General features: G+C 36.7%; 1 protein-coding gene and 1 pseudogene across 1 annotated transcript; both read right to left on the bottom strand.

The window, feature by feature from the left end:
* Window positions 1–3,231: 3,231 nt before the first annotated feature.
* Window positions 3,232–13,416, bottom strand: LOC127960166 (phosphoglucomutase-1). Its single transcript, XM_052559754.1, has 11 exons — window positions 13,095–13,416; window positions 10,650–10,812; window positions 10,423–10,566; window positions 10,187–10,312; window positions 9,887–10,077; window positions 6,975–7,129; window positions 6,713–6,828; window positions 5,641–5,776; window positions 5,357–5,540; window positions 4,403–4,537; window positions 3,232–3,925 (listed from the first exon to the last, which is right to left on the bottom strand). Exons 1-11 carry the CDS (start codon window positions 13,338–13,340, stop codon window positions 3,836–3,838), a joined length of 1,686 nt encoding a protein of 561 aa, XP_052415714.1. The 5' UTR covers window positions 13,341–13,416; the 3' UTR covers window positions 3,232–3,835.
* A 3,877-nt stretch (window positions 13,417–17,293) lies between these two features.
* Window positions 17,294–24,762, bottom strand: LOC127959936 (EF-hand calcium-binding domain-containing protein 7-like; annotated as a pseudogene).
* Window positions 24,763–24,783: the final 21 nt, after the last annotated feature.

The following is a 24,783-nucleotide window of genomic DNA, read 5'->3' as shown; positions in this document are numbered from 1 at the left end:
GTTCCTTGGGTTAATCTGTCATGCATCGTCCAGTAAATAACAGGAATGAAAACTTGATGTAAGTTTGTTTTCATTGAGTAAACTGTGCATGGGGAACTGTGTGAACTTGGAAAAACAAATAGATTCTTTCTCTGCAGTTTCCTAGTTGCAGTTTTGCTTTTTCTAACCCACGTGTTGGAAATATGCTACTCCAGATGCAAGCTAAACTGTTACATGCCACATGCACACACACACACACACACACACACATACACACACACACACACTTTATATGTATATATGTATGAAGAAATTATGATTTCTGAATGATAATGTGGCACTGAAAAACGGAGTACTGGAGTAGCTTTCCCATCGATATAAATTACATTTAAAAAAATATTCACAATATTACTGTATTTTTTATTAAATAAATGCAGCCTTGTTTAGTATAATTCTTCGTCATCATTTAGGAACCTGGTATACTATTTGATAGCAATCTTTCCTTAGAAAGCCACGTTTCTAGCATTTTTCCATCTCAAAAATATATCTAAATTACGGCCTATGCTCTCAATGTCAAAAGCAGAAATGTTAATCCATGTATTTATGACCTCAAGTTTAGATTATTGTAATGCTTTATTGGGTGGTTGTTCTGCACGCTTAGTAAACAAACTTCAGCTAGTCCAAAATGCAGCGGCAAGAGTTCTTACTAGAACCAGGAAGTATGACCATATTAGCCCGGTCCTGTCAACACTGCACTGGCTCCCTATCAAACATCGTATAGATTTTAAAATATTGCTCATTACTTATAAAGCCCTGAATGGTTTAGCACCTCAGTATTTGAATGAGCTCCTTTTACATTATAATCCTCCACGTCCACTGCGTTCTCAAAACTCAGGCAATTTTATAATACCTAGAATATCAAAATCAACTGATCCTTTTCCTATTTGGTGCCTAAACTCTGGAATAACCTACCTAAGATTGTTCGGGAGGCTGACACACTCTTGCAGTTAAACTGGATTAGGTAAACCTGAACCGGGAACACTTCCCATAACACTCTATGTACTTGCTACATCATTAGAAGAATGGCATCTACGCTAATATTAGTCTGTTTCTCTCTTATTCCGAGGTCACTGTAGCCACCAGATCCAGTCTGTATCCAGATCAGAGGGTCACTGCAGTAACCCGGATCCAGTATGTATCAAGACCAGATGGTGGATCAGCACCTAGAAAGCACCTCTACAACCCTAAAAAGACAACGGAGACCAAGACAACTAGAGCCCCAGATACAGATCCCCTGTAAAGACCTGGTCTCAGAGGACCACCAGGACAAGACCACAAGAAACAGATGATTCTTCTGCACAATCTGACTTTGCTGCAGCCTGGAATTGAACAGCTGGTTTCGTCTGGTCAGAGGAGAACTGGCCCTCCAGCTGAGCCTGGTTTCTCCCAAGGTTTTTCTCCATTCTGTCACCGATGTTTTGGTTCCTTGCCGCTGTCGCCTCTGGCTTGCTTAGTTGGGGGCACATCATCTACAGCGATATCGTTGACTTGATTGCAAATAAATGCACAGACACTATTTAAACTGAACAGAGATGACATAACTGAATTCAATGATGACAGCCTTTAACTGTCATTTTGCATTATTGACACACTGTTTCCCTAATGAATGTTGTTCAGTTGCTTTTACGCAATATATTTTGTTTAAAGTAAATAAAGGTGACTTGACTACAAGATACTTCTGATTGTGACTAGCTCAATATCTTTAAAAATGTGAAGTACATTTACTTTTAAGCTTTAAAGTGTTTTTAATGTTATATAATGTAAAAGCAAAAGCATATGTTCAAAGGGGTAAAATGCACTATTTGGATTATTGGTTGCATTTTTGTTTTATTTGACAAGATCTTGTCTTTATAACTATGGCTAATGATTGTGTTAGTGACCTTTTCTAAATGCTTTAGATCTCTTTAAACATCTAGATTAAATAGAGATGCTGTGGTAGAAATATAAAGAGATTAAAAGAGGACTTCAGAATATTATAACCTGACAGCTAAACACACACACTGTTACTGCTATTACTGTAATGACAGCCAATGAAAATAAAACCTGCAAACCATTACTTTCCAGGCAGGACGTTCTTTGTGTCTTGCTATGTCAACATAGGGGGCTTCTACAATGTGCAAACCTGTTCTGAAAAAATGTCCCACCTATTTATTCATCCAGAGCACAAGCGAGAAACCATTTGAGAGCAGGTGTTTGATGGGTGTCGTGACAGGTATTAATAAATGGGTTGTAATAAAGTTGAGGTCATTTCTGACAAAGACTGGGGAAATGTTTTGATCATATGGGTATGTGCATGCTTATTTCAAATAGGCTGCTAGTTTAAAAAAAATGTTTTATAGACTATATATATTTTTTCAACATAAAGAGGTTTCTGTTCTCAGGTATGTGCACCTGATTTCCCATATTAACTAAATTGAAGGAAATTTCAAACCAAATAGACTGACTGGGAGTTTATGATGACAACACATCATTTCATGAAGGCACTATATATAGTGGGTCCATACATAAATTTTAGACCACTAATGAAAACACCCCCCTTTCCCCCCTTTACATTTTAAACGTTTTGAATAATAAATTATATCTAGATACAGCATATATGATTTCATATATATTCAAAAGGTATTGCATGATTCAATGGAAGTAAGAAAATCTGACCTTTAATTATTCTGACCTCTTTAACTGATTTTCATTCTCAGTGTCACACACCTGATTGTTTGATTAGTTACCTTGACATAGAAATAAGCCAGATTCTTAAGGTTTGTTCAATTTGTCAAAAATTTTCCTTAACATTTTCCATAATTATAAAAGTTATAGTTCGCCCCACTCTCCCCAAAAATTGTCATTTACTCACTCTCATTTTCTTCCTGACCTGTATGAGCTTCTATCTTCTGCTGAACACAAAGAATTATATTTTGAAGAATGCTTGTAACCAAACAGTTGACAGTAGCCATTGACTTCAATAATATTTTTTACACACCTTGGAAGTCAATGGCTACCGTCAACAGCATGGTTATAATGGTTAAAAACATTCTTTAAAATTTCTTCCGTGTCCAACAAAAGAAAGAAACTCATATAGGTTAAGAACAACTTGAAGGTGAATAATTAGATAATTTTAATTTCTTAGGTAAACTACCCTTTAAGGTAAAAAAAAAAAAAATTATAATAATAACAAAGTGACCAAACTGGTAATAATTCTTTGTTAAAGGCTTTTATTTTGACCAGATGCCATCACCCAGATTTAGGTTACACAGAAGACTCTTCAAAAAATAATTGAAATGATGGTAATCTGAACTTTTCAGTGTCAGCTCCCATTGAAAGACACTTGTGCTATTTGCGGTGCTAATTTAAAGGCAGAATATATTTTATGCAGGTTTCCTGCCTTTAGGATTCTTTATCCACTAATAACACACTGTAGCGTAATAGTTACCGCTTTAAGCCTCAAATGAAAGACGAACTGTGTATATGAATAAAACATAGCTGTTGTTTTTAGAATCCAAATATGATAGATCTAGCAGACACAGAGAAAAGTTAAGCGCTTTAGTCCCAATGACAAATCAAAGTGCATGGAAAAAAGCATGAATTCCTGAAGAACAAATCACAAGCTATTAATTGTATAGACTTTTATTTTATAATCTCTATTTATATAGATAGATATAAATCTTTGATTGTGCATGTGGAACAGTAGAAATGTGAGACTTTCTAGAGGATACACTGAACACATAATGACTGGGGTATGAAATGGTAAATCAAGGCATTGCTGCTAGTCTGGATCAGGTGAATATGGGCTCTAGGATAATTATGTGATCACAGTTGGAGCGGTGCGGCCCGTCTTTTCCTGTAGCTGAGAGATCCTCAAGGCAATGTCCACCAGAGGAGCCAGCATGACCTGTTGAGACAATGTTAATAATCTAAACGAGGATAGAAATGTTACAAGTGCGCTATAAGGGAGCCCACAAAATGAGAGAAATACAATAGGGACTTTGATTTACACTAAATGAAAACAGACGGTCCAAATGTACCGTTTTGTAGTTAAAATGAGAATCCTTTTCTTCTATAGTAATTCAAGACTCAAAACTCAAGATGAAAAGAACTGCTGGAACTAAAACATCATCACAAGCGTGTCTGAAGTTGATTCTTTAAGACAGATTAATACTCTTGTGATCCAGTTCGAGCAGATACAATTGAGCGAATTGGATCTTTAACAATATGTGTAGGGATGAGCATGTCAAAATTGATTACTACTACAGCTACAACAGATTTACTTAAAAAAAAATATCGAAAATAAATACATAAAAATAAATAAAGATATAACATTTCATGTAAAATGATACTGTGGTGGGTGAACATATTTTGACCGGTTTACCTGTGGATCATGATAGATTTTCTGAGAGTCTTCCTCATAGCTGTCAATGTAAAGCCTGATGGTTGCCCCAGCACTGCCTGTCCCGCTGAGACGGAAGATGATACGTGAGCCATCAGTGAAGATGATCCTCAACCCCTAAAGAAGCATGAAGACAGGAAACGGGGATGATGGCCAACACACAGTACTGTGTTTTGGAAAGCATGCACACATTAATATGAAACGGAGAAAGGTGTTTAGATTAAACGCTTCCAAGACGGATGGGGTTTTCGTGAGCTCGAACACAAAGGTCATGATGAGGCTATTCTTTCAACAACAGTAATGCAGATTATCAGTAATTTCATCACCGAAATCATATCAACGAATATCTACATATCGATGTCATTTCAGTATTTGATGTTTACAAGAACAGACAATCAGCAGTCATATAAAGGGATAAAATATATGAAATATTTTATTTTTTGAGTAGAAACAGTTGACTTCTGAATAATGTTACCGAAGTGCATGACTGTTTAAAAAACTTTAACAAATTTATATTTCAGATAAATGAATGAAAGGGAATAAAAATATATATATTGATTATAATAAAAATCACATATTAGAATGATCACGTGACACTGAAGACTGGATTAAAATCAGCTTTGCCATAACAGGAATAAATTACATAAAGAAATAGCTCTTTAAATAAGCGGTAAAGTGAAATTATCACAATGTATTTTTGATCAAATATTTTTATTTGAGTAAATAAACATTAATAAAAATAAAAAAAAAATTGAATTCTAGTTCTAATTATAGATATGAACAAACGCACATCATAACATCTAAGTGACCTGAAATCTACAGGAGAGCTAATTAAAAAAATAATTATGCAATGGGCTGACCATATGAGCATTAATCATGTATTTTTAATTCTATTATGTTACACTATTATTACATTTTTCTGTACGCCTGACTCACCTGTCCTTTTGAAACACTGCCATCGACAGGGTCTGTGTACTCAAAGTTATCAGCCTTCTCCACTTCATATGTTTTATCCCCTGAGGAGAACTTCTGCCCAATAAAGGCTTTATCAAACATAGTCGTCTGTAAGTGATCAATCATCTTATTCGCAGCATCTGAGTCCACCTCTTCATAGTCATACCTGAAACAGAGATTTGGGACAAAGTCTGGTGACTTCCACAAGTCTACCAGCAGAGGGCAGGCAAGCAACAGAGATCAGCATGTCGCTTTATTGCGGTTACCTTGTGAAGAAGTTCCTTCCAAACCTCTGCCAGTGCTCTTTCATGATGTCCTCCACGCTCTGCTTGCGAGTGGCCAGGATTGAGAGCCATGCGAGAACTGCCCACAGACCATCCTTCTCCCGGATGTGATCAGAACCTACCAAAAAACAGGACTTCATAAGGTCGTCTCATGAGAAATCAAGCTTTCTTTCATATTTTGAGATGAAAGAGCTTGACTTACTATGAAAACATCATGTAAGTGGTGATGAAAAACTAATTTATAACTTTATTAGCTTCATAAAGAGAAGAATTGTTGAATGAAGTCGTTATGTATTTTTGTTTTCTTTGCACACAAAGAGTATTCTCATAGCTTCATATAATTACAGTTGTACAAACTGGTGTCACTTGGGCTATTTTAACAATGTCCTTACTAACTTTCTGGGCCTTGTATGTGTCAGTTGTCTTACTGTCTATGCAGGATCAGAAAGCTCTTGGATTTCATCAAAAATATCTTAATTTGTGTTCTGAAGATGAACATAGGTCTTATTGGGTTGAAACGACATGAGGGTGAGAAATTACTGACAGAATGTTCATTGTTCACTATCTCTTTAATATAAACTAAAAATGTTTGTATTTTTCACAGATAAAAATTTAAGTGCACAATTAGATCATGCCAATTTAGGCCAAACAATTGCCAAGCAATGCTTAATTTTTCACTGTGTGGTGTTAGAAGACAAAAAGAAAAAAGAAAAAGCAAAACAAGGTCAGGTCAAAGTATCTGAATAATTCTGATCCCAAATTTTACTTGTAGTCCACTGTATGAAGTATTTTTTGGTATAATACGTCGCAGTTCACTTTATTTTGCTATACTCACTTACATTTATGAATTATAGTGTCCTGCATCCACTAGTAAAAAAGAATACATAAAAAAAATCTGGTGTCTGATTAATTTTGGTTTGACTGTGTTAAATATTTAACCACTAATTTTAATAGATAAAAAAATGCTTTTCAGCATAAAACCTATAAGCAGGTTAATAGCGACTTAAAATATCCTATTTGACTGAATAACACCAATGGTTTCATAGCTACTCACCAGTACCAAAGCTTTCTTCACCACAGAGGGATAAACTGCCAGCATCCATCAAGTTTCCAAAGAATTTCCAGCCTGTGGGAGACTCATAAAGTGGCATCTTCAAAGCTTTGGCAACCCTGTATGACAAAAAAAAAAAAAAATTTGATATTGCTCTAAAGTTTATGAGATGCTATGGAGTGTGTAGTGCACACTTGCTAGACTTATTGATATGGTTAAACATATGGTTAAATCATAAAATATAAGTGAGCTTAGATGATCATACTTGTCCAAAGCCCCGCTGGTGGGCATACTGCGAGCCAGACCCTTCACCCCAGTCTTCTGGAAATAAGGAATGGATTTAATGTTGGCACCGATGACTGCCACAGAGTCTGAGGGGTTTACGAAGAATCCATGCTTACCCAGAACCATGTTACGATCCTGCAAATAGAACATCAAGAAGGGAACTATGATAATGAGGTTTAATTTCTTGGCTGATTTTAATTGCATAATTGAAAGCACAAGTACTGTTGAAATGTTTGGAAGCAGTTTTTCAAATACTTTTATTCAGCAAGAATGCATTAAATTGATCAAAACTGACAGTAAAGACATTTATAATGTCACGAAAGATTTCAATTTAAAATAAATGGTGTTCTTTTGAACGCTATAACGGTGCATCTCAGTAAATTAAAATTTTGTGGAAAAGTTAATTTCAGTAATTCAACTCAAATTGTGAAACTCTTGTAATTAATAAATTCAATGCACACAGACGGAAGTAGTTTATGTCTTTGGTTCTTTTAATTGTGATGGCTCACATTTAACAAAACCCCACCAATTTACTATCACAACAAATTAGAATACTTCATAAGTATTTAAGTATTTAAGTATTTAAGTATATAAGTACAATTCAATTTAGTGAATTGTTTGCTTTCTGGAAAGTATGTTCATTTACTGTACATGTACTCAATACTTGGTAGGGCTGCACGATGTGTTGTTTAAGCATCGATATCGCGATGTACGAATCCATGATAGTTACATCGCAGGATGTGCGATGTAGGCTGTCGTCGTTGATCTGTTATTCATTAACTGTAGGGCTGCACGATGTGTCGTTAAAGCATCGATATCGCGATGTACGAATCCACAATAGTCACATCGCAGGGTGTGCGATTTAGGCTGTCGTAGTTGATCCGTTATTCATTAACTGTACGGACCAGCTGCGCCCTTGACGAATGTGATTCGCGGATTAATTGCACAGCTTAACCATCATAGAGTGAAAGTTTATCATTGACAGGACTGAAAAACACATGCAAGTTTAACAGGGCAGAGAGACAGAGAGAGAGATAGAGAGAGAGAGAGAGAGAGAGAGAGAGAGAGAGAGCTGTCTTCAAACAGCTCTTGCTGTCTTGCTCTCTTGCTCTCTCTCCCTCCCGCATATTAATCAATTGACACGATGATGTCGATGTTTAAATCATTTAAAATGAGAATGTAAGTGTGCTCACCCCATTTTGGTTTGTAAGAAAAAATATTGCAATATATATCGCAGAAAAATAAAATATCGCAATGTCATTTTTTCCCAATATCGTGCAGCCCTACTTGGTAGGGTCTCCTTTTGCTTTAATTACTGCCTCAATTCAGCGTGGCATGGAGGTGATCAGTTTGTGGCACTGATGAGGTGGTATGGAAGCCCAGCTTTCTTTGACAGTGGCCTTCAGCTCATCTGCATTTTTTGGTCCCTTGTTTCTCATTTTCCTCTTGACAATAGCTCATAAATTCTCTATGGAGTTCAGTTCTGGTGTGTTTGCTGGCCAGTCAAGCACACCAACACCATGGTCATTTAACCAACTTTTGGTGCTTTTGGCAGTGTGGGCAGGTGCCAAATCCTATTGGAAAATGAAATCAGCATCTTCAAAAAGCTGGTCAGCAGAAGGAAGCATGAAGTGCTCCAAAATGTATTGGTAAACGGGTGGAGTTACTTTGGTTTTCAAAAAACACAATGGACCAAAACCAGCAGAAGACATTGAACCCCAAATCATCACAGACTGTGGAAACTTAACACTGGACTTCAAGCAACTTGGGCTATGAGCTTCTCCACCCTTCCTCCAGACTCTAGGACCTTGGTTTCCAAATGAAATACAAAACTTGCTCTCATCTTTAAAGAGGACTTTGGACCACTTGGCAACAGTCTAGTTCTTTGTCTCCTTGGCCCAGGTAAGGCGCCTCTTGTCTGTGGTTCAGCAAATTCCTTGACACATCTGTGTGTGGTGGCACTTGAAGCCTTGACCCCAGCCTCAGTCCATTCCTTGTGAAGTTCACTCAAATTCTTGAATCGATTTGCTTGACAATCCTCATAAGGCTACCATTCTCTTGGTTGTGCATTTTTTTCTTCCATTCAACTTTCTATTAACATGCTTGGATACAGCACTCTGGGAACAGCCAGCTTCTTTGGCAATGAATATTTGTGGCTTACCCTTCTTGTGAAAGGTGTCAATGACTGTCTTCTGGACAACTGTCAGATCAGCAGTCTTACCCATGATTGTGTAGCCTAGTGGACCAAACTTAGAGACCATTTTGAAAGATCAGGAAACCTTTGCAGGTGTTTTGAATTGATTAGCTGATTGGAATGTCACAGTATTCTAATTTGTTGAGAACTGGTGGGTTTTTGTTAAATGTGAGCCAACATCACAATTAAAAGAACCACATACTTAAACTACTTAAGTCTGTGTGCACTGAATTTATTTAAATCGTTTCACAATTTGAGTTGAACTACTGAAATAAATTAACTTTTCCACAACATTCTAATTTATGGAGATGCACCTGTATACATCAGTGAATCCTGATTTTTTTTTCTTTGTACATAAACGTATACACACATACATACATACATATAAGCCTATTTGAATGATTTCCAAAGCATTATGTGACTGGAAGGAAGACTGGAGTAAAGGCTACTTAATATTCAGCTTTGCCATCAAGAAAAAAAAAACATTTTTCAAAGATATTAAAATAGAAAACAGTTATTTTAAATTGTTTCAATATTTCCCAATATTGTGGTTTTCACTGTTTTTTAATAAAATAAATACAGTATTGGTGAGCAGAAGAGAATTTGTTGCAAATATTTTAAAAAATCTGAGTAACCCCTAACTTTGAACAGCAGTGTGTATGTGGTTATAAACTTCAGATATAAACTTTTAGACTTACGCCGTCACCATCAAAAGCTGCTCCAAAGTCATATTCACCTCCCTTCATAGTGTTGACCAGGTCAGCAGCATATGTTAAGTTAGGGTCGGGATGGTGTCCCCCGAAGTCCTCAGAGGGGACACAGTTAACAGCAGAGTTAGCAGGCGAGCCAAGCTCTTCACACACAATCTTCTTTACATACGGACCCATTACTAGTGTGAAGAACACAGAAAGAGTTAATCTTCAGTTGCTTTGTATACCATTTATGTAACTGTTGTTTCAGAGGACTTATGCATGTTTTTGTGGGAATAAAATCCATACCTCCATGCATTGCATCAAGCCGAACCTTGATATGATTGGGTCCTGAGAGCAATTCTTTCAGAGCAGCAAAATCAAAGATATCTCTCAGCATCTCTGCATAGGATTCTACTGAGTCCACAATTTCAACTGCAAAAGAGACAAGACTGTTAACCATACTGTAGACACATTAATCAAATATGACCTGAAAATAATTTTATGTACTGTAACTGGCAAATAGTACAATTTAAAAATGGTACCAGTAAAGGGCTTGAACGTGTCGACCTCAAAGGTCTGCTTGCCAATGGTTGAGAGGTCCACCTTGAGCTCAGGGCAGATGTGATATTCCTGGAGGCTCTTGCTGATCTGAAAGATTTTGTCTGTGATGCCCTCTGGTGCAGGACCTGGGAAAGACAACCCGAATCCCAGTTCAGTACAGTGTTTAATCCTTCATTACTAATTACTAATTCATGCATGCATCTCTAACCTCCACTTGATATGTTGTACTTGATGCCGAAGTCTCCATTGGGGCCGCCAGGGTTGTGACTGGCTGTCAGGATGATACCCCCAACGGCTTTGATTTTTCGAATCATGCAGGAAACAGCAGGTGTTGACATAATCCCATTCTGACCAATGACCAGCCTGCCAATCTGAGACAACATGGACGAGACAAGTGATGATCAACTCATGATAAACATAATTTAAAATAAAAACTCATATTTAAGGGTATGTTAAGAAATACACTCATAAACTCTGAACCGTAAGAGACAACTACCCTGACTTTGCCATTCAGTTCAATGTTTACATCACATCAACCCTATTGATGTGTTTTCTTGTGATTTACAGGTCTTACTCTACTAGACACTGAAGTTAAATGTCTTCTGTTTGTGGATGATCTAGTGCTGCTGTCACCCACAAAAGAGGGTCTCCTGCACACCTTCTGTCAGACATGGGCCTTGTCAGTTAACCTTAAAAAGACTCAAATTATGATATTCCAAAAAAGGGCCAGTCACGAAAACCAACATCACTGTTTCAAATTAAACAACATGCCCTTAGAACACTAACAATTACACATACCTCGGAATAAACATCAGTAAAACAGGAAACTTAAACAAGACTGTGAACGACCTGAGAGACAGGGCACAAAGAGCTTTTTACGCAATCAAGAAAAATATAAAACTTGACAATTGGAATCTGGCTAAAAATAATCCAATCAGTTATAGAATCAATCACACTCTATGGATGTGAGGTCTGGGGTGCACAAACCAAGACTTCACCAAATGGGACAAACACCCAATACAGACTAAGTACATGAAGTGAAAACAGAACTGCACTTTTTAAAAACTTGTCCTAATTATGCACAAATTATGGAAACTTTCTTCCCTCAATTCACAAACAAACACAAAGATACAACCAGATACAACAAAAGGACAAACTGCCATACATTCTGGGAGAAACCTCAAGAAGCTCCAACCTAGCTGCAAGGTACATCAAGTCCTGCCATAAAAGGACAAGCAGCAGAACAGAACCACAAATCATATCTGGAAGAAAACACGGTACAACACACATAAACTGATGTGACAGGATCCAGTCCTTCTACTGTATCTTTATTAGAATTGTTATTAGTACTTTCGTTTTACTGTATTCAGATATATAGACACTATATGCTACATACTTCTATTCTTATGTATATTTGTGGTCCTATTTTATTTAAATCTTTCTATGCTTTGGCAATGTAAAGATACTTTTTACCATGCCAATAAAGCTACTTGAATCTTGAATCTATGGACTGTTACACAACACTGCATTGCAATTGACAGGACATGGCTAGTGCATATTCATAGAATAAAGACCTAGTTTGTGTTTTCACTCAATACAGCGCTGATGTCTTGTAGACACGCCTCCTGAAGGCACGCCTCCTCCACATTATGGTCGCTACAAGACTGCTTGTTAAAGAAATCCTCACTGCCTTACAAAACGCTCCTTCAGTTTTTCACTTTCTAAATTAAATGCGCTCTGCAACATGATGAGACAGGTTGTTGTCAAAACGCATTAGCTCCTGCTTTTGGGTCTTTGAGTCTCAAAACAGTTCAGCTTGAAAGATCACGAAGCTCGTTTGCACCCAGTCCGATTCATTTATGATCGATTTTTTTAACAGCTTGATTTAAAGAATCAGAAAAAGAGATTCTGCGATTAATTACGTCACGCACGGTCACGCCCACAGACAGTACAAAAAAAGGTAACGCCGCAGCATTTACGTCATCTATTCATCCCTGGCATAAAGCAAATGAAGTTATAATGACATATTGTTGATACATGTTGTGAACTCTACACAAATTTGTATATCAGTGATGTCATATATGTATTGTTTGCATTCATAACAATAATATTATTAATAATAATAATAAATGAAGTTATAGTATTGCGTTTTTGTTAATTCTGTTTCATCAACAAAGTAAAATTGGCTGTATATTGAATCGGTCTATTCACTTGAGAACCTCACAGACTGATTCAGTAAGATTGCATACAAATTGCTGGTTCAGAAAGGTTTTGCAAACCGATTCATTAAAAAGATCCGACTTATTAGAATGAATAGTTTACGAATTGATCAATCATGAACAAAGTGGACATGATTATTCCCCTGCGACAATTATTATGTAACGTTAATGTGTATGCAATGTATTTTGAAAAGCTTTGAAATGAAACTCCAAAAATGTAACCTTGCTGTTTGTTCCATCGAGTTTTGAAAGCATGCATGGCAGAGCACAGTTGCAACTGAAGTAACAGTTAACCTTAACCTCTTTTGCAATACATTTGAATGTGTCATGACTCTGGACAGAACCACCCGTTCCTATTTAAGGAAATAACTTTTCATACACGTTACTTCTGCATTCAATTACGCGTAGAAATCGGCGGCCAGTAGCCTACTAACCCCATTAGCAGCAGCAATCTGGACGATCAGCTGAATAGCGTCTTTCATGAAGAAGCGTCCATCTCCTCCCACTACCAGGGTGCCCTCCTGCCTGTCAGCAGGGTCAACGATGGAAATAATACTCTGGATAAAATTCTCCGCATAATGCGGGTTCTGCTGGAATACAGTCACCCTCTTTCTCAAACCGCTGGTTCCGGGTTTTTGGTCGGTGTACGGTTTGGTCTTAATAACAGTAATTTTGTCCATGTTGCAGCAGCAGTGAGCGCCTGTCACTAACCAAGTGACCAGCGGGAGTAGTCTCTCTCGGCCTCAGACGTCACGCCCACTGAAGGTCTGGCTACGCGAGACTAAGCGAGATGTGTCTATTCACCACGTAGCATTTAAAGAGACAGTTGAGCATGTCTAATAATACCAGAGTGTACAAAACCCCAAAACAAGTAAATCATAAAACTATGTTTTATGCTCTAAATGTATCTTGTATCATATGAAAAGCTAAGCAAACAAGCAATATTTGAACATCAGAGGGGTTGTAGATCATCAAGTGATTCATCATTATTATGTCTGCACGGAATCTCAATATTTATCAAGGTAAAATCAAATGTACATTTGATTTTATATTATTGAATCCTAAAATCAAAATGAACATTTAAGCTTTTAGTTGTAAAGTACACATAACCACCAAATGGTCTAATGGGTGAAAATTTATGGGCCCTGTGAAAGTACATGTTGGGAAAGCTGGCACTCTTGATCAGAGTTTTGTTTGTCTATTGCATCAAGTTTCACCCAGAATTCATTCAAAGCAGAACAAAGTTTACATTGATGTAAGGTTCGCATGTTGTCATGATATTGCAGGTTTCTCTACAAAATACAGGTTAAAAGTCAAGCTGGAACTGTGTGTCGAATGCAAGAAAAAAATATATATAAATACAAAAATCTCTAACAAAACTAAATAATACATAGGCTACATATTGAACGAAAAGTTTTAAGAGAAGTTTACTTTGTTGGTTAGAGAGATGGAGATTAAATACTCCTCACATGTCATGTGACCTTTAGGGTCTTGTTCTACAGTTACAGTAGTGAAAGTCAAAGGGCAAAATAATTGACTGAAAGTTATGAATAGACGCTTAAACCTACATGTGGTGCTAATACTAATACGGTGTTTGACCCACTTTCGCCTTCAGAACTGCCTTAATTCTACGTGGCATTGATTCAACAAGGTGCTGAAAGCATTCTTTAGAAATGTTGGCCCATATTGATAGGATAGCATCTTGCAGTTGATGGAGATTTGTGGGATGCACATCCAGGGCACGAAGCTCCCGTTCCACCACATCCCAAAGATGCTCTATTGGGTTGAGATCTGGTGACTGTGGGGGCCAATATGAAAACGATTCGAGCTTTGTGACATGGTGCATTATCCAGCTGGAAGTAGTCATCAGAGGATGGGTACATGGTGGTCATAAAGGGATGGACATGGTCAGAAACAATGCTCAGGTAGGCCGTGGCATTTAAACGATGACCAATTGGCACCGAGGGGCCTAAAGTGTTCCAAGAAAACATCCCCCACACCATTACACCACCACCAGCAGCCTGCACAGTGGTAACAAGGCATGATGGATCCATGTTCTCATTCTGTTTATGCTAAATTCTGACTCCACCATCTGAATGTCAGAAAACAGAAATCAAGACTCATCAGACCAGGCAACATTTTTACAGTCTTCAACTGTACAATTTTAGTGAGCTCGTGCAAATTGTAGCCTCTTTTTCCTATTTGTAGTGAAGATGAGTGGTACCCGGTGGGGTCTTCTGCTGTAGAAGCCCATCCGCCTCAAGGTTGTGCGTGTTGTGGCTTCACAAATGCTTTGCTGCATACCTCGGTTGTGACGAGTGGTTATTTCAGTCAAAGTTGCTCTTCTATCAGCTTGAATCAGTCGGCCCATTCTCTTCTGACCTCTATCATTAACAAGGCATTTTCAGCCATAGGATTGTCGCATATTGTATGTTTCTCCCTTTTCACACCATTCTTTGTAAACCCTAGAAATGGTTGTGCGTGAAAATCCCAGTAACTGAGCAGATTGTGAAATACCCAGACTGGGCCGTCTGGCACCGACAACCAGGCCACGCTCAAAATTGCTTAAATCACCTTTCTTTCCCATTCTGACATTCAGTTTGGAGTTCAGGAGATTGTCTTGACCAGGACCACACCCCTAAATGCATTGAAGCAACTGCCATGTGATTGGTTGATTAGATAATTGCATTAATGAGAAATTGAACAGGTGTTCCCAATAATCCTTTAGGTGAGTTTATATTGCTGAAGTTAAATTGTTACATAGGAATTGTTTCATAGCAAACCAAACTGATATAACGTAATGTGATTGGTTACCTCACATTATGGATTGTGGAGAATGTACAGAAAGAAAAAAAAATCCACAAAAACTGAGAAAAGATATGAAATCATTGTGTGAACTTTAAAATAACTTATAATTTAAATAACAAACAAATAAAAAATAATTAACTGATAATATTCAAAATAACTATTTAAAATAATTGCTTTATTTACAATATAAAAAATTTATATCATGAATGTACTGTAATAACATTAATAATGCTTACAGAAACAGCAAAAACAAACAAACATGATAACTTTTGAAAGCTGTTATAAAACATGTTTACAATGGTCACTGTAGCTAAACAAATTACACAAATATTACAAAATAGCACTACATTATTTGTTGTCTCATAATAAATTCCTACCTTTACTGAGGGATTTACAAACTATAATGGTCTCAACACAGTTGTTAAGTCCACTCCCGGTGATCATTTAAAGCCATGATGTGCTGACACACCTGAACAGAGACCAAAAAAGTGCACAATTGTTAAAGAAATGTATCATAAGTGTAAATATTATTGTCTGTTATGTGCAACTAGCCTTGCTCTAGTTGGGTTCTTTTATTAGTTCTAATTGAGAATGGGAAATAGAGCATGAAATGCACCTCAGTCTGCATCTACAGAGGGAACTGGTCTCTATTTGTGAGTGAAAATGGTGTATCTCACCATTTTAGTCCTAGCAGGAACCTCCAGAGAAAACACACTCAAGCCCCTGCTGCTCACACAGTTCTTGCTTTGTTCATTGTTGATGTGCACCGTTATCTTCTGATTGGACTACGGCATTAAAAGTGACAGGAACAAAAGGTGAAAAGAAAACTTTATATTATGTTTTATAATAATTAATTAACAACAATGCAATAGGAAATGTGAACACTAACATTCAAACATTTGGGATCGGTAAAAAAATATGTTTGAAAAAAAAAAGAAGTACTTTTATTCAGGAAGTATGCATAAAATTGCAAAAAAATATATATATATTTTCGACTTCAAAAAAATGCTGTTCTTTTGACCTTTTTCAACACTGATATTAATAAGAAATGTTTCTTGAGCAGCAAATCATCATATTAGAATTATTTCATGGATCAAGGATCATGTGACACTGAAGACCAGAGTAATGGATGGTGAAAATCCAGCTTTGCCATCACCGGAATAAAATACATTTTAAAATATAGAAAGATAGAAATTAATTATTGAACAAATTGTAACAATATTTCACAATATTACTGTATTTTTGATCAAATAAATGCAGCCTTAGTAAGCACGAGAGTCCTCTTTAGAAACATAAAAAATTAAAATAAAAAAACATTAACGAAACCCCAAACATTAGTGTATATTTCAGATCATTATTTCCACTGACTGGCAAAATCGCAAGTCCTGTTAGCAGATCTAATTCCCCTCTCTCTTTTGGAGTGGTCTTCAGCTGACTTTGCCAATATAATGGCAAATCAGGACATTGAAATTCTACTCATGGCCAGGGTTCCTTTCTATCAAGCATTCCAGTTACTTTGTTTTATTCCCAGTGAATGTTAAGTACCAGAAGTGCTAAAGTGAGGCCAACACAGGCATTTTGGAAAGAGTTGGCTCTTTAACAGCTAAGTGACATAAAACATTAATCAACATACCTTATTGGCAATGACTGATTAAATTCTGCTCTCTCCTTTGTATGTATAAATCAAGACATTCTCATGACCTTTGAGAGATCTGGCCTCTGCTTTTGACGTGATAGACCTCTGTACAGCAGAGCAAACACTGTTATAGAAATGCATATCATTAGACTAGATTGGATATCACTCGTTCAAGATCTGGAATCAACCTTTTTATTACAAAAATAAATAAAAATGAAACATCACTGAAGACTTTATCACAAACAACCAAAGACATTTACTTGTCAATGATGATTCAACTGCATCAGAAAATATCTTCAAATACACCATTTATTGTAAAAGAACTGTACATAAACACAGATTTATAAATAAATAAGCTTTTTTCCCCCCACAAAATCTTATTTTTATTTATTTATTTTTTAATATGTAAATCTTCTGGGAAATGTCTGCATTTTCTTCTATAACTGGCCATAATTCTTATTTAATTTCATACATGTGACAATCATTTGTGAATTGAACAAATAGTTAAAACTTGACAAGAGGAAAATTGGAATCAGTCTTTCTGGTTATTAAGGGATAATACAGGACTTCTTTGCCTTACTATTTATGCAAGAAAATGCACATCAAGAGCAAAAGAGGGACTATTTTTAGAATAAGCATCCCAAAATTTGTAAGAAACAAGTATTGGATTTCCTGTACCAAATGTAATGTGTCTGTTTGATTTACAGTGTGTTTGTATAAGGTCCTTTGCATATGTCCCAGGCGTCCTCATCACATTTCTCTCCACTGGTTCTCTGTTCAAAGAAGTTGTACTCCTCTAGGCTCAGCAGACCACTGCCATCCAAATCAATCACTTCAAAGATGTCCGACAATGCCGCCCTGTGGAACAAAACAGTACAGTATCTTTGCATAAATTCAGTATAATGTTATCATAGATACCTAAAATAACCTCACTTCAGTAATCAAACATTTATTCAGCCCTCTACCTTAACTCATTGTAAATCAGTTAACATTAGAATTGACTGACTTGAACTCTTTGGTTTGCTCCAGCTCTCCAGACTGGGTGCTGTTGACTACCTGAGCAGTTTTAGTGGAAGTCTTCCTCGTCCTCTTCATCAGTCTGCAGCCAAAGGTGAAGGGCAAGAGCAGATAATGAGCCGGCACTGATCTCTACTCTCCACAGAAGTCACACAGGACAAACACACTGTTATAAAATTGAATAATTTGTTACAATTGCATTGAGTCGACCTTTGTTTTTACCTTGATGCAGTTCTCAATTTAGTATTTTGATATTTTAATATATAGGCTAAACTTTGTATATTCTAAAATATATTTATATTTTATACTCTAAGACATTTCCTACTTAATTCTTTTATTTATTTATTTATTTTATAAAAAGACATTTGTAAAAAATTTTGACAATGAATAGCTAATGCAAACATTTACTATTGATATAGACAATACAGTTAATACAGATATTTTTTTCCAAACATATCATATATAGAAAGAGAGAGAGCCTTTTGTCTTTATTCTCTCTACATTTATTTTCCAATGTTAGCTGAAATAACATTCTGTTTTTGAATATTGCCATAATGATTTCCCCTTGCATTCAGGAAGTAAACTCTTTGGACAGGACTTCTCTTATTTATTGCGTTATTTTATGATTTGTTATATTTGTCAGTAGGATGCTTTTATACCGTGATTTTGTACAAACAGCTGCTGATCATGAAACGTGTATGAAAAGTGTACATGTGTTGTATATTTGCAGAAACATCAGCATTACAAACCAAACCCGTTACCCTTTTGAAATGCCCAATTATATCTACACTTCCATTCATATTTATTCATTTAGCTTGAGGTGGAACGGTACATAAACAATTAAAATAAAAAGATAAAATGATTCAAAGTCAAATGGAAAATGTACTTGTGTCAGAGAATGCCTGAGAATCATTGCTTAAAAGAGAATGTCAACATACAAACAGGCATTAGGATTCAATAATATAAATACTATTATATTTAGATAGAAAATGGAAACATTTACCAACCTCCTTATCCCTTAACTCAGTAAAGCAAACCAAATTCAAATCTTCTTTGGTCTCGCTCCCCGTTACCACATATAGATCTGTGTCCACACACATCTACAGAGAAGGCTTCTTTGTGGCATACACATACAGTCAAAATGACCACTACAAAAATTCACCAATCTGCCTAAATTGGATACTTTGAAAAATGCAAACTGTGTTACTTAAGTAACTTCGGTCACCATGTACAATATATTTACCAGGAATCGGGTTAAGGTGAGGGGCCGTATGTTCAGGTAGACGCTGGTAGTCTCTGGAATTATCAGGCGATACTGAAGAGAAACAATGGTTCTATCTTCCTCCAGATAAAAACAACCTCTCATAAGAGTATGATGCCAATCCTGGTGAAATAGGTGTTAAAGGTACAACACAGCAGAAACATTAAACAACTGCAGTATCAGAATTCCAGTAAGAAATGTTTTTGGAGGAAGTTGAAGATGCAACCACAGGGTGGCGCTAGTGTTACATCTTTGTTAAAACAAAGGCAATCAAAGAACTGGGTGGAAAGGAACAAAATCAAATATTTCATCAAGTATGTAAATAATCTGTGAATAGGCCTAAATTTCAAAACAGAACTTTGAAATTCATATTATATGCTCTAATAATGTAATTAAAAGTAAAAATGCCAGAGGAAACCCATAAATTCTTGTCTAAAGCAAGTCTTTTTGCTCTTTTAACTGCTGTTGTTTAGGTCCAGCTAAAATGTTACAGCAAATATACTCTAAATCATCAAGTAATCAAAGAATCTGAGTCAAACAGCCTCCTTTCTGACCCATCAGAGGGTAGTTTTGGGTAATAAACCTTGTCCCCAGGTGCCACAGAGGCCTTTTAATGTTTAGAATTGGTTTATGCTTCTTTTCCGAGTGCTAAAAACATGACACTTCTTCAACAAAAGCAATTTCCTCCCAGAATTTATGCTGGGTTGTGAAACGTGTTAAGGATCAAATCATAACACTTGGGTGGTTTGTCCACCCCGAATCAAAATGAAGAAAAGCGCCCGAGGCAAGTGTCTACTTTAAAAGGCCCTGATGTAGTGTCCCAAGGAGATGGGTCACTCGGCTGGACTAATACACTGCCCTGTCACCTCCCAGAAACCTCCGTAATTTAAAGTCTGGCGCACAGACCGCGAGCCACCATAAAACCACACAACCTGACCCTTTCCAATCCCTCCACCCAATTATCAAGCTCCTGGCTCAGGTAATACAACAGGCTGGAACTAAGGCGATAGAACTTTCTTCACCCAAGAGCATCTAGTTTTTTCCAATCTCTTCGCTTTGACGAGTTTGGTCATTATTTTTCTGTGGTAAAGCAAACCAGCTGAGGTTAAAGTCAAAAAGAGTGCAAACAAAAGGAAGGAGATCAATAGCAGAGCTGCACTCATATCGACCAGGTGGAAAATTTGCTTCCAAAAGGCTTCGATACTACAAAAACACAGCAAATGTATGGATGCCCTAAAGGTACTTGAGTTTAGATAAAGTTTAGGTTGTAGGCAAAACGAATGTTCCTAGAGATAGGAAAACTTGTGATTGTTACATGGCTGCGTAACAATTTATTCCTTAATTGCTCATTCCATTATTTCTCAGCCTTTTCATTATTTTATTTTATTTAAAAAAAGTAATTCTATTTTATTTATTAAATGATTTTTATTTATTAAATATATAGATTTTTTTTTTATTTTAGGTTGACTTTTTGGAATGGGGTTTTACAGCAGTGATTTAATTTTAAACATATTTTTTATGTTATTTTGATTGTGTAACCTTAACCACTATTCCTAAGAGTTCTATCAGGGAGATTTTAAGCAAAGTCCAAAAGAAACCGGCACTCCCACAATGCACATGGCACCTGTAGAGATTTGGGCTCCACCAGTCTGCCACTCTTAAGCGCCAGCCAGCGCCCATGGTGAAGACTGTGGATAAAGATGACCGACGACTGCGAGCTGAAGATGGCTTGGATGGTGAGCGACTGCCTGTCATACGCAAAAATAGAAACTATCTTCATTACAACAGCAGCATCATTTAGAAATCCAAGAAAAGAAAATTAACAAATGAACTGCACATTTTAAAACAATGTTTAAAACTGAACACCCGAAAGCAAAAGCAGATTATCACTAGTCCTGCACTTAATCATAATAATGACTAATGGCTGCCTTAAACAAAAGGTTTTAAAAGCTCCTCCCTATGCAAACCCTCTATTGAGTTCACATTATGGCACAAATCCAAATGATTTTTCATCACACATGAGGGGAGATCAATAGCTTAATCATTACTTAGTATATAATAGACTGCAGTGTGAGGAATGGAAACAGAATTGCATATTTGTTTGTTTGTTTTCTTGTACGCCCAAATGTGAAATCCATCCTGTAAAGCAGAGCCGACTGAACCCGACCCGACTTGTACATTTACATTTTAAAGAAACAATTCATCCAAAAGAAAAAAAACAACAACAAAAACCTTGAAAATGTACTCACCATCAGGCTATCCAACATGTACATAAGTACATCACTCGCTCACCAATGGATCCTCTGCAGGGAATGGGTGCCATCAGAACAAGAGTCCAAACAGCTGATAATAACAGTCCATCAATTAACTTGTGAAGTGAAAAGCATTTTTTTATTTACTGTCCCGCTAAAACACAACTATACATTCTATGCATAATATTTATTTTTCCTGTGAAAAAGTGGTCTTAATCAGTTGAGGAATATGCACAGATCAAGCACTGCTTACAAATAAAAACAGTCCAAAACAGTTCTAAACAAACATGCTGGTGGATTTTGATGTGACAGGAAAACAGGGGATTGACAATTTTATTATGGCCAGGAGGGATGGTTTAAAGTTAAAACGCCTTAGTGATGGATTTGTTCATTACAAAAATGCAGCTTGGACCGAAGTCATGTGGATTATTGTGATACTTTTATCACCTGGTTGAACTCTAATTCTGATGGCACCCATTCACTGCAGGGGATCCACTGGTGGTGAGCAAGTGATGTAATGCTAAATTTCTCCAAATCTGTTCGGATTAATAAAAACTCATCTACATCTTGAAAGATCGGAGGGTTGAGTAAATGTTCAGTAAATTGTAATTTCTAAGTGAACTATTCCTTTAAGACCAAACCCAACCTAAACTCTAAATTCCTCACTCCAAAGTAAAGAGAGTGAAGGCAAAAGCATTCTGTCGATTTATAAATTACTAATATATTACACTATAATATATTGTGCTTTTACGTTTTGTGCTTGTGTGCAGAGCCAGTATCAAACCTTTCCTCTGTGTGTTTTCCAGCTGTTCTGGGCTGTGTCTCTGAAGATGGAAGGGAGCCGTCCGACTGGTTGCCAAACTTCTGCCTCTTCAGTTTGGCTTCAGCCTCAAGCTTCTTCAGTGCTGCGGTCTGACACTGCTCTGCAGTAGACTCGAGAAGCCTGCACTAAACAGCAGGCTGGCTAATTCAACTCAACTATTTAATACTATAAATTGTCAATTTACATTACGAACCACCCTTTTTCAGTCAAATGCTTGGTGATCATACCTCTGCATAGTCTAACTTCCCATCTTTGTTGAAATCTGCTAAGGAAAAGATTTCATCCACTTCCTTAGGTAAAATTTTATTCACCAGACTAAAACAAACAAATCAAAATACAAACGATTAAAAGCAGTCGAACATTGTTCTAAAGAGAGAATTGAACAAATTGAACACTTACTGAAGTAAGGATTCTGCTGAGCTCTTTTTTCTTGAACATTCTCACAAGCTGGTCTGGTTCACAAAAGTCATCAAAATTCAGCTTCTTGGTTCCTGGAGGCCAATGTTTGTCTAAAGCTTTCTGTGATGGATTTCTACATGCTTGCTGAAGAACTGAAAGACAATAGAGGTCGGGATCGTTGCGTCACGTCGCAATGCATTGTGGGAATCGCGGTACAGAAGTAGATGTACTGTATAGTAGGCATTAGGTAACGTTGGTCATTTGGTCATTAATTTTTATTATTTTTTGGAAAATGGTTCAGTATTGCTGTATTGTGAACTGCTGTAATCGGTTTCATGATCGACAGGGCAAACGCCTCGTGAATCATATTAGTTTTCAACATTTTCCTACTTGGAAAAAAAACACAAGGTGTCTGAAATCACCAAGAGGCGTCAGATGGCTTGGGTCGCCACTGTACGGAGGGAAACCATCACATTCGATAATAATATAATACATAGTTATGGTGAGACATGTTGTGTATGGTCTCTCTCTCTCTCTCACATACACACACACACACACAAACTCAGACACAAACACATTACGTTTTCTCTAGTTTTTGGCCAGTAAGGGAGTCAGTTTAGTGTCTGTATTTTTTGTTTAAACATTTTCTTTTGACCCAATCCTGAACTTAATTTGCTTTTTGATATTTTTGTGCTGACTGTATTTAACAAATTTGAACAACTTGTTTAAAAAAAAAAAAAAAAAAAACTGGAACGAACTTCAAAATAGGAAGTTAAGCGTCTTGTTTTGGTGAATGGTGGGTTGTGTCTGAGGTGAATGTTCGTCAATATTATACCGGATTACAGAACTACCGGAGGAAAACAGTGGATTTTTGCAAGTATGATAGGTGAGTAATTACTCCTGAAGTGTAACAAACCCGCATAGACAAGCTTTATAACTCGCAGAATCTGATAAGTGTGTGTGTGTGTCACCACTGATGCTTGGTTAATGTTAACATTTCCTTAGTGAAAAAGATTGTTTTCTCCACGTTTAATTTGCAGATCCATTTATGATCTGCAGGTGAGCCTCCAGTGACTTTTTAAAAAGTGAAAGTGACATTTTTAAATTGATCGGAGGTGTAAGCGCTCACTCCACAGACCCGGTAGGATAAATTATCGGGGAAACTGAGGCTTGGTAAACTTTCATGTGTTCATTGGGATCGATTCCGCCTACAACCTCTTTTTTTTTTAATTAGCGTTGTTTGGCTTCATTATTAAGTTTGTCCGTATAGGTATAGGCAACTTTTTTTGTCACGTTCTATAACTTTTTCTGGAGACTGGCTATTATCTTATTACAAACCTGCTTTGCGATGCCTCTAAAATGGCCGCCGTTACCCACAATGCACCATTCCATGACGTCTACGCCCGAGCTCTATACAACAAAGATTAACAATCATTGTATACATTGACTATTCACCTAGCGATAATATTTTGCACTGACATTGGCTAAGTAGCAAACATATTAAGGAATATATCACTTTCACTTATGTATTCATATAGATTATACTTTATATTATTCGAATGTGCATTATTTACAATGTAAGTTGCTTTGGATAAAAGCGTCTGCTAAATGACTAAATGTAACTTAAATGTACATCTATAACGTCCCCCCGAATTATGAACTAATTATGATTAGTTATAGTGTTACCCATGTATTGACATTATCAATAATATCTAGTCTTTATATTATGACCAAAGTGCAGGTAACGTTAAAAGATTTTGAGTTGAGACCGGTGCACAGCTGATCTTTAGAAGTCATATTTGCCAAGCTGGATCTGAACACAGACAAATAACAGCACTGCATTTCAAATAAAATTTTCTTCCTCATTATGAAAATATATTAAAAGCGAAATATCAAAGCATGTCGTGATAATAGCAGTGAGCAAGAG

The sequence above is a fragment of the Carassius gibelio genome, chromosome B6 (genome assembly GCF_023724105.1).
Source record: "Carassius gibelio isolate Cgi1373 ecotype wild population from Czech Republic chromosome B6, carGib1.2-hapl.c, whole genome shotgun sequence".
NCBI lineage: Eukaryota > Metazoa > Chordata > Actinopteri > Cypriniformes > Cyprinidae > Carassius > Carassius gibelio.
Note: the sequence above shows the minus strand (reverse complement) of the source record. Positions and strands in the feature narration are given on the sequence as shown.

Bases quoted from the DNA above. Each gene is read 5' to 3' on its own strand.
- LOC127960166 (XM_052559754.1), bottom strand. From the start codon at position 13,340: ATGGACAAAATTACTGTTATTAAGACCAAACCGTACACCGACCAAAAA. The intron at 10,567-10,649 runs GTTAGAGATGCA...TGTCTTTCCCAG, and splicing joins GTACAACATATCAAGTGGAG to GTCCTGCACCAGAGGGCATC. The intron at 10,078-10,186 runs GTATGGATTTTA...TCTTCACACTAG, and splicing joins GCTTGATGCAATGCATGGAG to TAATGGGTCCGTATGTAAAG.